Consider the following 15,441-nt stretch of genomic DNA (forward strand, 5'->3'; position numbering starts at 1 on the left):
TTATTACTTATTAGTTACTGCAGAATATTGGGGACTACTTGGTTCAGTTTACCTTTTATGCTCACTGTCCAATATTGGGAATTTGTTCTTGGGATAGATGTGAAACTGAACCTTAGATTTTAATTCCACGTGCTCTGCATTTCTCTTTCAAAAGTACACTGTAGATTATTGCTACATATGGCATCTAGCTTTAACAAGATAACTTAACTAGTGGACCTGTTTGCACCAAATGGCGCAGAGACCCGCTGAATCCATGTGCGCATTGAAAAGAAAACCCATGATTTAGTTGGTTTAGCCATGGCCAAGCACGTACACTACTCTAAACCCCAGTTTCAGAATCATTCATTTTTCAAACCATGCAGTAGGATTGCATATAGTATTACAGAGAGGAGTCTTTACATGATGGGGATGATCAAATGACCCAGGCTCACACCAGCCTACTGCCTGAAGACAGTCAAAGCCCGCTGTCTTGCTCCCTCCATATGCTCCAAATGACCAGAGACATTCATAGTTTTCTTTCGCTCACCCTGTATTCTTGACCTAGCATCCTGCCACCAGACACAAGGAGGAAAACCAGGAGTGACCTCGTTTCAGAGTCATTCTAAAAATAAAAATACCTAAAGGCAGTCAATAGAAAAGAAAACGTAATTCTTGAGAACTTACCGAGGCTTCTCTATGTAAATCTGGAAGAGAGACAAAAATCAAAGACATCACAACATAAAACTTCTAAAATCCCATGAAAATGTGTTGATCCACAGTTCTCCCAGTTGGTGTATTCTCATATTCCAGGGAAATATGAAATTCATACAAACATAAAAATCTAGGACATTGCTGGGTACAGTCTTTAACACAAAGCCAGTATTTGACTAATCAACAAATAAGTTGACACTGTAGAACCAACTATATATGTCATTCATCAGTTAAAGTAAACACTTTATTGAGGGTGACATATTAATCAACTCATAACTCCTAAATGAGTAAAGAAAGGCCATGCATAGAGAGGATTTGCGAACATAGTGGTTGTGGTAATGTGCAAGTATATAGGTGCAGTAAAGAAAGCTAAACTGCTATTTGGAAGCTACCGGGCAACAAATGTTTCTGAAAATTGATGAAGCAATCACACACACACTTGTGCTATTTTATTAGCCAAATGAAACATGTTCCAACAAACCAAGCACTGCAGAGAAGTCCTCGGCTTGATCAACCAACCATTGCATAAAGAAAATGTAAAAGGACGATAGCTAAAGAAAATAGGAGAATATAAGGTTAAGTGGCAAACAAATAGCTTTTGCACTCACTGTATATAGCTATACTATTATGTACTCCCTCCGTCCCATAATATAAGAACGTTTTTCAAGCTATGTTAACTTGAAAAACGTTCTTATATTATAGGACGGAGGGAGTATAAAATAAAGAATAGTCTGTTTGGCTGAAAGTGTTTAGCTGAAAGCTATTTTTTAAATCCATCGTATCAAATCGATTTAGAATTTAACTGCACAACAACCGAAATTGTAAGTGTGCACGCATTTCAGCCATGTATCCTGATAGGTCACTCAATTGATCGGCCACATCTGACTGCATCTTTTTACAGAACCCTATAACATGTAAACGTATGAAATCAGTAAAAGACTACAGGCTTCTTGAGTGTAACACTCAATTGCAGGAAGGAGAATTACTGATTGGGACATAGAGTCTCATCGCACAGTATAAAATAAATCTTCACTGTCGTGAGCCCATGCTAAACTGACATTCCCTTGTCTGGCGAAGTAAAAATGACATGCTTAGACTGAAGATCTTTCAGTTCCAGCGAAAACAGTTCACCCCAGATGTATGGAGAGTATATGCAAGAAATCTATGATCAGGAGATACTGGACAACTTCCAATGTGCACATAACCTGCATAAGTTACAAAATTATCCACTGCTGAGTTTTCAGGCGCAAGCAAATAAAATGACCTCCTCCCAAGAAATCATGATAATAAGCAGATAAGCAATGTCCTAAATTAACTGCAGAAAATATAATAATCGAACTATATTGAACTGTGATGTTAATTTTTCCAGTTAGCAGCAAAGTGTGCCATTGAGTAGCTCCTTTCATCCCAACACAACTTGTGCCTGTACTAGGAGTGAACAAAAATCATTTAACGTTGCGGTTGGGTTGTCTTCATTTAGGTTGTTGCCTGTAAATTTGGATCAAATACTTGGACTCTGATGTTGCCTGCTTATTTTTAATACTGGTTATTACTTTACATATTTCCTCCCCAAGTGTCCAGTGGACTCATTGGCATTAATATATATATTTGCAATTAAGATGAGCTGGATGTTATTGTTAGAGTTATAATATAAGTCATGTACCCCTTTGTATTTATCCCGTTGTATAAGGGGTTTCCTGCATATGTTCCACACCTGTACATGTATATATATCGGCCTATGGCCTCATGGGAATACAAGTTGCTTATTCCTAACATGGTATTAGAGCTTTAGGTCTCTTTTTTCGCACGCGCAACTCGTGCTACGATCCAATCTCGCCTCGGCGCCGTTGCTGCGTCTCGTCTTCTCCCGCCCGGCGCTGCCAGGGCGGCCCTCCCGCCCGGCCCCTCCCGCTGCTGCGTCTCGCTTCCTCCCGCCCGGCGCTGCAGCTCGCGGTCGCGCCGTCCGCCCCTCCCGCTGTCCGCCCCTCCCGCCCGGCCCTTGCTGGTCTTCGCCGTCCCTCGCCGGATCCGGCCGCCCCTTGCTGGCCTTCGCCGTCCCTCGCCGGATCCCGCCATCTCCGGCTGGTTTCGTTACCCGGGCGTTGGCTGCGGCCGTCTGCATCGGGAGGTCTTGTTCCCCGAGCGCTAACTGCTACCGCTGCATCGGGACCCTCTGTGTTGCCTGATCCGATCGGGCTCGGGTCCTTTGACCTGGCCGTTGTGTGTGGATTTTCCACTGATTCGGCTGATTACTAAAAAAAATGGTGTCTCTCGCCTGCTCCGAGGTGATTCCTGACGGTGTTTTCAGTGTTTGCTATACTGACCCCGTCTCGCACATGTGCCTTTCTTCAGTGCCTGGTGCTCGTTCGTCTGTGCTATCGTCCCCTGTGGCGACTCTCGCACGTGGTGATTGTCGCTCTACATCGACTCCTCCTGCGACTTTCATCGGTGATTATCGTTCTACACCGGCTCCTCTCACGGCCCCCATCGGATGTGTTGATGCATATGACTATTGACCCGCGTCTTCCTTTGGCGCTTGGGGCTTGTCTGCATGTGCCCTCGTCTCCTTCACCGGCTCTACGGATGATGTTGGTTATGCTATGTCGCCTCCTCTGGCGGTTTCCACAGGTGGTGGTGGGCCTGGTGGCCGCTCCTCTCCCAGTGCTACTGCGTCATCTACTTCAGCTATATACTTCACCGAGCAGGAGATTGTGGGACTTCGTGGTCTGCTCACTGCCTCCGGCTCTTCATTGCCGGGTGCATCTACGTCGACCTCTTCAGTTGAGCTCCTGACTGAGCAGGAGATTACACGCCTTCGGTGCTTGCTCGCTGCATGCTCTGGTTCTTCACCGACGGGTTCTGCTGGTTCTGCTACTGACTCCTCTGGCATTGTGAGACCACCTTCAACACAGTCAGGTACATCTCCATGGATTCTTGATACTGGAGCATCTTTTCATATGACTCATGATTCATCCACCTTGTCTTCTATTCGTGCTCTTGATTCTCCTATTCATGTTCTTACTGCTGATGGTACCTCCCTCCCGGTTAATGGTCGAGGCATTCTTAGCACCTCATCTTTTCATGTTCCTGATGTTGCTCATGTTCCTCGACTTACCATGCAGCTCCTTTCTGGTGGTCAGATTGTTGACTCCGGTTGTCGGGTGATTCTAGACTTTGACTCTTGTTCTGTTCTGGACCGTCACACTGGTGCTCTCCTTGGTGCTGGCCCCCGACACCGTGACTCTCAGGGTCTCTGGGAGCTTGACTGGCTTCACCTTCCCTCCGCTGCCACCGCCGCCAGTCTTTCCCCCTCCGTTGCCTTGTCTACCAGCTCTTTTCAGCAGTGGCATCATCGCCTTGGTCACTTGTGTGGCTCTCGTCTCTCCTCCTTAGTTCGACGTGGTCTTCTTGGATCCGTCTCCGGCGGTGTGTCTTTAGACTGTCAGGGTTGTCGGCTTGGTAAACAGGTCCAGTTACCTTATCCTCATAGTGACACTATGTCTCAGCGTCCTTTTGACCTGGTTCACTCCGATGTCTGGGGTCCAGCTCCCTTTGCCTCGAAAGGAGGTCATCGCTACTATATTATTTTTATAGATGATTTCTCTAGATACACCTGGATATATTTTATGTCTTCTCGTAGTGAGGTGTTATCTATCTATAAGCGTTTTGCTGCCATGGTTCACACTCAGTTCTCTACTCCTATTCGTGTTTTCCGTGCTGACTCTGCTGGAGAGTATATCTCCAAGATGTTGCGTGGAGTCCTTGCTGAGCAGGGTACTCTTGCCCAGTTCTCTTGTCCTGGTGCTCATGCTCAGAATGGCGTGTCTGAGCGCAAGCATCGTCACCTTCTTGAGACGGCTCGTGCGATGATGATCGCCGCCTCTCTTCCGCCTCATTTTTGGGCCGAGGCTATCTCCACTTCCGCCTATCTCATCAACCTTCAGCCGTCCGCTGCTTTGCAGGGTGGCGTTCCTTTTGAGCGTCTTTTTGATCGTTCTCCCGATTATAAGATGCTTCGCTTGTTTGGTTGTGTTTGCTATGTTCTTCTTGCCCCTCGCGAACACACCAAACTGACCGCTCAGTCTGTTGAGTGTGTCTTCTTAGGCTACAGTGATGAGCATAAGGGCTATCGTTGTTGGGATCCTATCGGTCGTCGGATGCGTATCTCTCGCGACGTGACTTTTGATGAGTCTCGTCCTTTCTACCCACGCCCATCTTCCTCGATTTTTTTAGTGGAGGATATCTCTTTTCTCACTTTTCCTGACTCACCTATCACCCCCGTCGCGCCTGTGCCTATTCGTTCCACTCCCTCTGCTTCTCCACCTCTAGTCGATTTGCAGCAACCATCTTCTCCGGTCTCCTCGCCTAGCATGTCACCGGATTCTACACCTTCATCTCCGGTGACTTCTTTGTCGCCACCCCCCGATTCTACCTTGGCGATTCCTCCTTCTATTGTTCCATCTTTTCCTCAGCATTACACTCGTCGTTCACGACCTGTGGATGCCTCCTTGGATGAGTCGTCCTCTTCCACTCAGCCTACTTATGGCTTGCGTTCTCGTCCTCGTCCGCCTGTTGATCGCTTTGGATTTTCCACTGCTGGTGCTGCTGTTCTTGAGCCGACTTCTTATCGTCAGGCTGTTGTTCATCCTGAATGGCAGTTTGCGATGGCAGAGGAGATTGCTGCTCTTGAACGCACTGGTACCTGGGATCTTGTTTCTCTTCCTCCCGGAGTCCGTCCCATCACTTGTAAGTGGGTCTACAAGGTTAAGACTCGCTCCGATGGTTCTCTTGAGCGTCACAAAGCTCGTCTTGTGGCTCGTGGTTTTCAGCGGGAGCATGGTCGTGATTATGACGAGACTTTTGCTCCTGTGGCCCATATGACCACTGTTCGTACACTTCTTGCTGTTGCCTCTGCACGCCACTGGTCTATATCTCAGCTTGATGTTAAGAATGCCTTTCTTAATGGTGAGCTGCGTGAGGAGGTGTACATGCAGCCACCACCTGGGTATTATGTTCCTGATGGCATGGTATGTCGTCTTCGTCGCTCTCTCTATGGCCTTAAGCAAGCCCCTCACGCCTGGTTTGAGCGTTTTGCCTCTGTGGTCACTACTGCTGGTTTTTCAGCAAGTGCTCATGATCCAGCATTGTTTATTCACCTTTCTCCTCGTGGTCGGACTCTTCTTCTCTATGTTGATGACATGATCATCACTGGGGATGACCCCGAGTATATTGCCTTTGTAAAGGCCCGTCTTAGTGAGCAGTTTCTTATGTCTGATCTTGGACCTCTTCGCTACTTTCTTGGAATTGAAGTCTCTTCTACCTCTGATGGCTTTTTTATATCCCAGGAAAAGTATATCCAGGATCTTCTTGCTCGTGCTGCTCTTACTGACGAGCGCATTGTTGAGACTCCTATGGAGCTCAATGTTCACCTCCGTGCTACTGATGGTGTTCCTCTCCCTGACCCGATGCGTTATCGTCATCTCGTTGGCAGTCTTGTCTATCTAGCTGTCACTCGTCCGGACATCTCTTATCCGGTTCATATTCTGAGTCAGTTTGTCTCTGCTCCCACATCGGTTCACTATAGTCATCTCCTTCGTGTTCTCCGATATCTTCGGGGCACGATCTCTCACCGTCTATTCTTTCCTAGCTCCAGTTCTTTACAGCTTCAGGCCTATTCGGATGCTACGTGGGCTAGTGATCCTTCTGGTCGCCGTTCACTTTCTGCTTACTGTGTTTTTCTTGGTGGTTCTCTCATTGCCTGGAAGACGAAGAAACAGATTGCAGTTTCCCGTTCGAGTGCTGATGCTGAGTTGCGAGCCATGGCTCTTTTGACGGCAGAGGTGACTTGGTTACGGTGGTTACTTCAGGATTTTGGTGTTTCTGTCACTACACCGACTCTGCTCTTATCTGACAGTACAGGTGCTATTAGCATTGCGCGCGATCCTGTGAAGCATGAGCTCACCAAGCATATTGGTGTTGATGCTTTCTATGTGCGCGCTGGTGTGCAGGATCAGGTCATTGCTCTTCAGTATGTGCCTTCCGAGTTGCAGTTGGCGGATTTCCTGACGAAGGCCCAGACTAGAGCCCAACATGGCTTTTATCTCTCCAAACTCATAGTTGTTCATCCACCATGAGTTTGAGGGGGGGTGTTAGAGTTATAATATAAGTCATGTACCCCTTTGTATTTATCCCGTTGTATAAGGGGTTTCCTGCATATGTTCCACACCTGTACATGTATATATATCGGCCTATGGCCTCATGGGAATACAAGTTGCTTATTCCTAACAGTTATGTGCTAAACAATTCTGATGTTTTGAATTGTATATCTTCTCTGAGTTCAAATCTCATGGCTTTGTGTAAGAACACTATCTAATAGATTTAGATTGTGAGTAATTGAATTGGAGATGCATCTTCCCTGCCTGTACTATAAATAGAAATGATAAAAAATTGTTTGCATGCGTCTGTACATTGCAAATCATCGCCTTTCCTTCCATGTTCCATATTATTTCTTGCCAAGAGGGTTGCTGAAGTTCACGTTGCCTTGATTTGGCTGAAAGTTGACTCAAGCAAAGATGGCCAGATCAAGCCAGTCCTGGCAGCTTCACAATTAGGATTTCATATTCATTCTGAGGTCTTCTCTATTCATTCTTTGTTGCTTTCAGACTATGAAAAAAATCCTGAAAGAAATTCAACATATCTTTTGTTGGCTTGCTATTTTTTTAACTGGCCAAAATAGTTCACTTGGTTTGACTATTCATTCAATTTGTTGAGATAGCTATTTATTTTGTTACAAGACTATTAGAGAATACCTAACGAAGCATATCAGATGAGAAGGGTATCATTGTTGATATAGGTACTAGAGAAGGTTATATGATCTAGATCCATCTATAAGCAATTTTGCACAATATAGGCATGACATTATTTCCAGACTATGATCAAAAGTGGGCTCACATGCCCTGTTGTTGATTCCAAAGATTGCTCTCTGAATGTTCTTCAAAATCATAAAAAAAAATCATCCTCAATTCCTTTCCAGTATGGTATCCTGTTACCCTGCCATATACTCTGGTAGTGGTGGTAATAATTAGCAATAGATATTAACAAGCATTTTGCGTTAGACATTTGTCCTTTGTACAACTTAAACTTTCATGTTTCATATTACTCTCCAAATTTCAGAAATTTCCAGTTTGTATTTCACATAATAATTGGGCCAATTTATCTCTATCATAGGATCTGTTCATCTACAAGTTTACGCTGTACATGTTAGAGCACAGAAAACTTGACTTGTGTCTTCATAAATTGGAATCTACATGTCGCATCAGATGTATCTGTAATTAGTTTTTATTTCTATTCATGACTTCCGATTTTGTATTCTAAATACTTTGGTGACTATCTACTGGGTTACCATGTGTTACAATTGTTGTTGCTTACATCAAATTTACTCTTGCAAGTTGTTGCTTCAATTGAGTACAACGAATTCTCATAGGTTATCTCTAAAATATTGCTTTTACCGATAGTTGTTTGGATTTCATATAGTCAAGTAAACCAAATTCCCATGGGTTTCCTTGAAATCTAGCTTTTATCAATAGTTTTCTATATTTCACTCCCTTTTCTCTCTTGTGCTTTGTATTGACAAATTTACTCAATATCTGTTGTGTTCAACAGAAAATCATGCGATGCTGTTCTCGACAATTCCCAGACATGCCAGTGAGGCGCGGCGTGCCGCCCCACACTACCTGCTAGTGTATCTATCACCTGTCGTAGTTCTGGTCAGGAAGAACTCATTGTATTCTTAGTGTATACTTTCTGAATGCAATTCTTAGCTTTGTAACTTAGCTGAGGTCGACCGATAGCGGTAAAATTGTACTTCCTCTAATTCAAATTAATTATCGCAGCTTTAGTACAAGTTTGTACTAAAGTTGCATTAAAGCCGCGACAAGTAATATGATCGGAGGGATTACTACATTTTGTATTTCTCTACTCGTTTTGTTGGCCTTTGCTTAAATTTTTGAAAATTAAATGTTGTAAAATTTTCCCGCAAAAAAAAAGTTGTAAAATGACAACTAAAATTATCGGTAGCCTCTTATGCAAACAAAAAAATAATAATCCTTGAACCCCAGCCAAACTGGATCCTGCTTCCAGAGCAGGCAACTTCTTTCTCAGATCAGGTACTTCCTCAGATCGCTGTTACCACACTAACCAGAACGAAAAACAAGACAAAATGTGTACTGAAAACCAAGCATCCCTCCCGATTCTTTGACGTCCAGATAATCTCACGTCCTAGGAAGGGGAGGATCCATGGTTGCTGCCTCCTACCAGAGCCACAAACCCCAGCAAACCACCCCCGCGAAAACCTGAACCCCTTTCTATGTAAATAAATCATTACGGCCACTTGTACTTGTGTGATGAAAACGAACACTTCTCTGAAACTTGTCTGAGTACTCAATTCAGAATCCTCGTATAAAACTCTGAAGTCTCATTACAGCAAGATGAAATGTGTAAAATGCAAATGTCCAACAGCAATTCAAACAGAAATTCCAGATACATCTCAAACAATTAATCCCAAACGAGCCAGAAACAGACCCTTTCAGGATGCAGATCTGGCCTGTCATGTGCCAACTTTCACATCCGTCAATTTGCGCATACGGGTATGAAGGGGTGTAACTTTCCTCCATGACCAGGAGGTTCCACTGTGCATGAGGGTCATGGGTCGAGAACACCGACCAGGCAGGAGTGGAGTTCTCGTATCTGTCATGCGTGACGCCGGCAAACTTCTCCACATCCTGGTTCTTCTCCATGTTGTCAGGGTCGATATCAACAGTGAAGATGTCACAATAGGACCTCACCGAGTGCAAGAAGATTGGAGGCGACATTGGATTAGCGGACACCACAGCGAGGTCCGATGTCAAGGCGATGCTCTGCCCATCTGGACTGAAGACTGGATGGTTCACGTGCCTGGAGAAATCATACCCGCTCCGGATTACCCTCACCATAGAGCGGTCGATTGTATTTATCAAGTAAACAACGAAGTACCCTGGGTCTAGGCCATGGTCGCGCTCCGGCGCATCCGCAGGCCTGTCATGGTTTGATGAGAACACGATCCAGTCTCTGTTCGGAGATCATTGGCAGTGTGCGTGTGTGCCAGTCCAATCGCCATCTGTTATCCGTTACGCTTCACCGGCGTTCACCCCGGCCTCTGCGTCCATTATGTATAGATTCTTGTATTTGTTGTCTCCTCTATCTCATGTTAATCGGAAAAAACGTTCTGTCCCTGTACAAATGTAAATATATAATGGTCATTTCCCTAAAAAATAAATAAATATATAATGGTCATCGTCAGAGGTATACAAAAAAATCACCATGTCAAGAGCAACAATATTCACATTCAATGGACTAGAGGACTCATGAAATAATTGAAACAAGACTGCAGTGGTAATTTCTTACCGTCTGGATTGGTGGATGGGAACGCATTATTGAATTTTCCCTTTGTGAGCAGTTGTGGCTTCAAAGCCGTGTGGCTGGCCGATAGCAATGGATTGCATGTCATGATATAGTGTCCTGTTTTGTGACACCCTTTCAAGATTCTTTGATGCCATTGCCAGCATATCCATGAATCGCATCAACTAAGTCCTTGTCTTCTGTTTCTCCAAGTTGGAGATTTCTATATGTATTTCTAAGGCACTGAATATCGTCCAATTTTCCGGCTTGGATCTCTACGTCTGGCAGGCAGAGTTGACTTGCACCATACATCTGGATCAGCATCATAATGATATTTTGGCCGTGTAAATAGATCTGTCATCATAATGCAATTTCTCCCGCTCAAACGATCCTCATCTTCACACATTTTTTCTGTTATTGTTCAATGAGACTATTTTTCCCATTAGCATATATTACCTTGATTAGCCAGGACTTTAACAAAGCAAACAAAAAAAATGCTGAAATGGGATGCTTGTTCCATATTTTCTCTTCTCATCTTAAAAGGCTAGCCACGTAAAAGGAACCGTCAGTCGATATCCAGTGGCACTTCCGGTCAGTTTTAAAATTGACCGGTCAGCTGGTCATGTACAGATTGCATCGATCGATGGAGAGGCTGGGGGCCTGCCCTCCTTTTCATAAACAGAAAAACTTGGTCGTGCACAGATATCCCCTCAAGACAGGTCTACTGTGAGTGTGGATTTCACAATTTCCATGGTTCATGTTAGCTCTTGTAACAAGCATGTGAGATTTTTGTGAAGCAAACAAACGTGAATAGTATTATCCTCATTTGTTTATCGGTCAAAGAGACTTATTCTTTTCCCTTTAGCATAGACCGACGGTAACTACCTAGGAGCCTAGGACTTGATCAAACTAAAGAAAAACCATGCTCGACTGTGATGGTTACTTCATAATATCTCTTCTCGTATGAAAAAACAAAATTGTTCCGTATTTTCTAGTAATGTGCCAGGAACTCACAGTGGGTATCCAGCAATATTTTCAGTTGGTCTAAAAGCAGACCAGTCAGTCTTCTTTTTCACCAGAAAACCGTAGGGAAGCCCCCAACAGTAAAAAGACCAATCACTTAGTCATTTATTGATGTCCCCTCAAGTCTTACAATTATAATTTAGTAGGTCCAATGTGACTCTGTTTAGGTTGATCTCGCAACTCACATGATTCACACTTGCAACAAGCATATGAGAATTTTTTTAAGTCAATACATGTGAATTGTCTTCTCACATTTGTTTTATCAGTCAATAAGACTCTAATTCATTTCCCTTTACAACTACAAGGTTCTAAGAAATTACTTTATTAACTAACCATAGCTATGTGAAATTAGTAAACCTCAACTAGAACCACTAGAACCTGCATACCCAATACCTTTTATTCTACCTCCCTTCCTAATCAAATATTTCTTGATACCAAATGGAATTGTATTCTTCTAACACAAATAAGATATGTTAGTATGGCATCACATTTTCGTAACAATTCTGAAGATGGTGAAATAAACATATTTTCCTAATAAACATATGTGTAGCTTGGAAAGGAATTAGCCTAGATATAGCCTTTTTATGGAGAAAAAATACCCACAAATCTTTTTCTGAGCATTTCTTATACATGTTGTTCAGACGATAAAAGAATTACAAGTCTTTTTTCTGTATCACCTTTCCACCCCATAGTTAATTTACCTTTGCTCTTCCTTTCTTTTTCCATCATCATGATCCCAGTTATATCTTCTTTTTATACTTACCCTGGTAAGTTTAGCATTGCATTTGACATTTGAGAAAGATATTCATTTGCTTGCACCATGGTTCACGACAAACAAAAAATTAAAAATAAGGAAACCCTGACGATGGCGTGCGTTGTTCCCTGTTCAGTATTCCAGATGGATGGATTATCATGCAAAGAAATAAGGAAGGAAAGGAAGTTCTGCCTGACCTCTGGTAAAAGTTTAAAAGATTAATAATTTGGTTGTTGATGCCATGTGAATATTTTATTTGAATCTGCAAGCATAGATAGAGGAAACATGAAGTGAACAACAGGCTTATCAAAATACACACGATGATAGAAAGTCAGAAACACAAATCGCAGATAAGTACAGATCCATTCATGACCTTGTAAGGCTTCAACTTGGACCTATCTAAAGATTTTCATTTGAGGTGGATCAACTGCTAGTATCTCAAGAATGAGACATTTCAACGGCACTATATCCTGAAACTTTTGGGACATGTCGTTGCTTCATGGAGTCCCTTAGGTCATTTACTGATTGCCACATCCCCTCTTTAGCATATATGTTAGATAACATAGTGTGAAATCCGTCATGGCGAGGATCCAGATTGACAAGCTTCCTGCCCACCCTTTCTCCAACCTCATTTTCACCATGCTTCCAGCAGGCACCAAGCAATGCACCCCATGCTGGAACATCAGGTAACATGGGCATGCTCTCAATCAGATCCTCAGCCTCCTTAACATATCCAGCACGTCCAAGAAGATCAACCATGCATCCATAGTGTCTGATGTTCGGCACAATTCGGTACTTGTGTTGCATCAACTTGAAGAAGTGGCGGCCCTCCTCAACTAGGCCAGCATGTCTGCAAGCACTTAAAACTCCGATGAAAGTTATCTCATTCGGGATGGCAGTGCCGGATGCTTCCATCTCTGAGAACATCTCAAGGGCTTTCGTCACAAGGCCGTTCATGGCCAACCCCACAATGACAGCATTCCAGCAAGGTGCTCCTTTTTCTTCCATTATGTTGAAGACATCCATTGCAGCTTCCAAGTATCCACACTTCATGTACATGTCAATGAGGCTAGTCCCAAGTACAAGAGTGATGTAACATTTGTTTTGCCTTACATAATCATGCACCGACTTTCCTTTCTCCAGAGCAGACAGATTAGTGCATGCAGATATAACACTAACAATAGTAACCTCATCCGGCCTGACTCCCTGGGCTCGCATGTTATCGAAGACAGCGAGTGCATCTGACGATTGGTTATTCTGCACACAACCAGAAATCATTGTACTCCAAGAAACATTGTCCTTGTCAGGCATTGCATTGAACAATGTCATTGCATTTTCGACATGACCATTCTTTAGATAGCCTGCTATCATTGAGTTCCAGGAGAACTGGTCCAAGCAGTCACCGCTGTCAAACAACCTCCGTGCTGCAACAACATCCAGGCAACATGAGTACATGTGGATCAGCACATTCTGAATATTTAGCAGCGAACAAAGGCCAGCCCTGATAACCAGTCCATGGCATAGTTCCCCATTTCGAATCACCTCCGACTGTGCACAAGCGGACACCACGCTGACCATCAGCGCCTCGTCCACAGGCCACATCTCTCGACGCATGCACGAGAACATGTGCAACGCCTCTGCAAACATGCTGTTCCGCTCAAAGCAAGAAATCATGGCAGTCCACGTGAAAATATCCCTGCACTCGGCCTCGTCAAACACCCCTCTTGCCTCGTCCACCATACCCCTCCTCCCAAACAATGACACCATGGAGCTCACCGCTGTGGCATTCCGCTGTGGCATCCGTGCGAACACCCCAACCGCCTGGTCGACATCCCCAGCATGCACGTACGCAGCCAGGATGGTGTTCCACGAAACAGCGTCCCACACGGGACCTGCGTCAAACACCCTGCGTGCGTCCCAGAGGCAGCCGCAAACAGAGTACATATGCATCAGGCCGTTCCTGAGGTACAAATCATCACCGAACCCGTGCTTGATAGCGTGTGAGTGCACCTGCCTGCCTTCATTCACGTCCCTCCTGGCGGCGCAGGCGGCGGCGAGGATGGGGTGGGTGTAGGCGTCGGGGGACGCTGGCAGGGAGGTGTAGAGTGGTAGGCAGAGGTGCGGCGTCCCGGCGAGCAGAGCCGCCTTGAGGAGCGTGTTGCAGGAGAAGGCGTTGGGGCAGCGGACGAGTCGGAGGAGGCGGAACGAATGGTGGACGGGGAGCGGGAGGAGGCGGGTAGCGGAGGTGAAGAGGAGGAGGCGGCTGGCGGCGAAGGCATCGGCGAGGAGGCCGGAGGCGATGAACTGGCCGTGAATCTGGAGGAGATGGCGCGCGGAGGAGCACCGAGCGAGTTGCGCGTCTAGGAGAGACACCGTGAGCATGGCCGGCGCTACGGCGGCAAAGGGGAAGCAGCGCCACCAGTTGCAGGTTCGAACCTTTCCTTTTCGCGTACGGTATTTGTCAGTGAGCTTTGCTACACGTACAGGATGTTAGGATGTCACAGGGATGAGGGGTTTACAGGGTGTTGTGGTGGTTTTTAATTGGTCATTAGTAGAGGTAGGGCCCATCCCATTAAAATTTGGGGGGGGGGTGGGGGGGGGGGGGGGGGGTGTTTAGAAAGTTTGAAAGGAGCCTGTAGAAACCTGTAAAAGCCTGTACTTCTAGCATTTTTGTTTGTCAGTCGATTGTTTCCTCTTTGGCACGCTTTTTCTCTTTTCAAGTTTGTGTTGCTGCACTCTGCAGCCCAACCAAAACAGGACTGCTCCGGGCAACCAGCGTGACAGCATCTCTAGCGGACCCACGGTTTTCAGTTCGCTAAAAACGTGTTCTAAGAGTCGGTTTAAGCTGCGGCCGAATAGACCCTTCAAATTTAAACTGTAAAAAACCGAATATTCGTTTTTATTTTTCCTCATGTCTTCTTCTTTCTCTCGCCCGTGTCCATGATCAGCTAGCTCACTCCTACGAAGCCGGCAGACAACCCACAAAGCGGCCAAATACGGAGTCGCCAGCGTCTAGGACGGCTCGCACGAAGCCGCTGACGTCCAGGACGGCGTCAAATCGATCCAGGAGTTGTCGTCGTAACTGCTTCATGAGCGAACTAGCTAGCTAGCTCCCATCGAATCGATTCGAACTAGCTATCTACTCCAGGAGTTGTCGACGTCGCCGTAGCTAGCTAGCACCCATCCCGTTGCCGAGAGAGACGCGGGCGGGTGGCCGACGTCTGGAGCAGCGCAGACGGCGAACGCGGACGGGTCATGACGATGTTTCCGTGGCAGTTGGGCTCCCGCCAACTGCTTTCTTCCGATACAGGGCACCGTAGAAGCGGGCACGGAAACCGTGTTTTTGCAGATCGGGAGGAGCTTTTTACCGCAACCCTTAAAAAATTAAAAGGTCGAAGGTGTATAATGTTGGGGAACGTAGTAATTTCAAAATTTTCTTACGCACGCGCAAGATCATGGTGATGCATAGCAACGAGAGGGGAGAGTGTAGTCCACGTACCCTCGTAGACCGTAAGCGGAAGCGTTATGGCAACGCGGTT

The 15,441-nt window shown here is 45.3% G+C and overlaps 1 protein-coding gene across 3 annotated transcripts; it reads right to left on the minus strand.

Moving 5' to 3' along the window:
- Positions 1-9,106: 9,106 nt before the first annotated feature.
- Positions 9,107-14,404, minus strand: LOC109778377 (pentatricopeptide repeat-containing protein At2g22410, mitochondrial). 3 transcript variants are annotated; one of them, XM_073496667.1, is made up of 5 exons: positions 12,276-14,404; positions 12,100-12,164; positions 10,132-10,536; positions 9,721-9,958; positions 9,107-9,642 (listed from the first exon to the last, which is right to left on the minus strand). In XM_073496667.1, the coding sequence occupies exon 1, from the start codon at positions 14,282-14,284 to the stop codon at positions 12,341-12,343; it is 1,944 nt and encodes a 647-aa protein (XP_073352768.1). In that variant the 5' UTR covers positions 14,285-14,404; the 3' UTR covers positions 9,107-9,642; positions 9,721-9,958; positions 10,132-10,536; positions 12,100-12,164; positions 12,276-12,340. The 3 variants fall into 3 exon arrangements, with proteins under 3 accessions (XP_073352768.1, XP_020192520.1, XP_020192519.1); XM_020336931.4 differs by having other exon boundaries at positions 9,107-9,958; XM_020336930.4 differs by having other exon boundaries at positions 9,107-9,958; positions 10,132-12,164.
- Positions 14,405-15,441: the final 1,037 nt, after the last annotated feature.

This window comes from Aegilops tauschii, chromosome 4 (genome assembly GCF_002575655.3).
Source record: "Aegilops tauschii subsp. strangulata cultivar AL8/78 chromosome 4, Aet v6.0, whole genome shotgun sequence".
In the NCBI taxonomy this organism is placed as follows: domain Eukaryota; kingdom Viridiplantae; phylum Streptophyta; class Magnoliopsida; order Poales; family Poaceae; genus Aegilops; species Aegilops tauschii.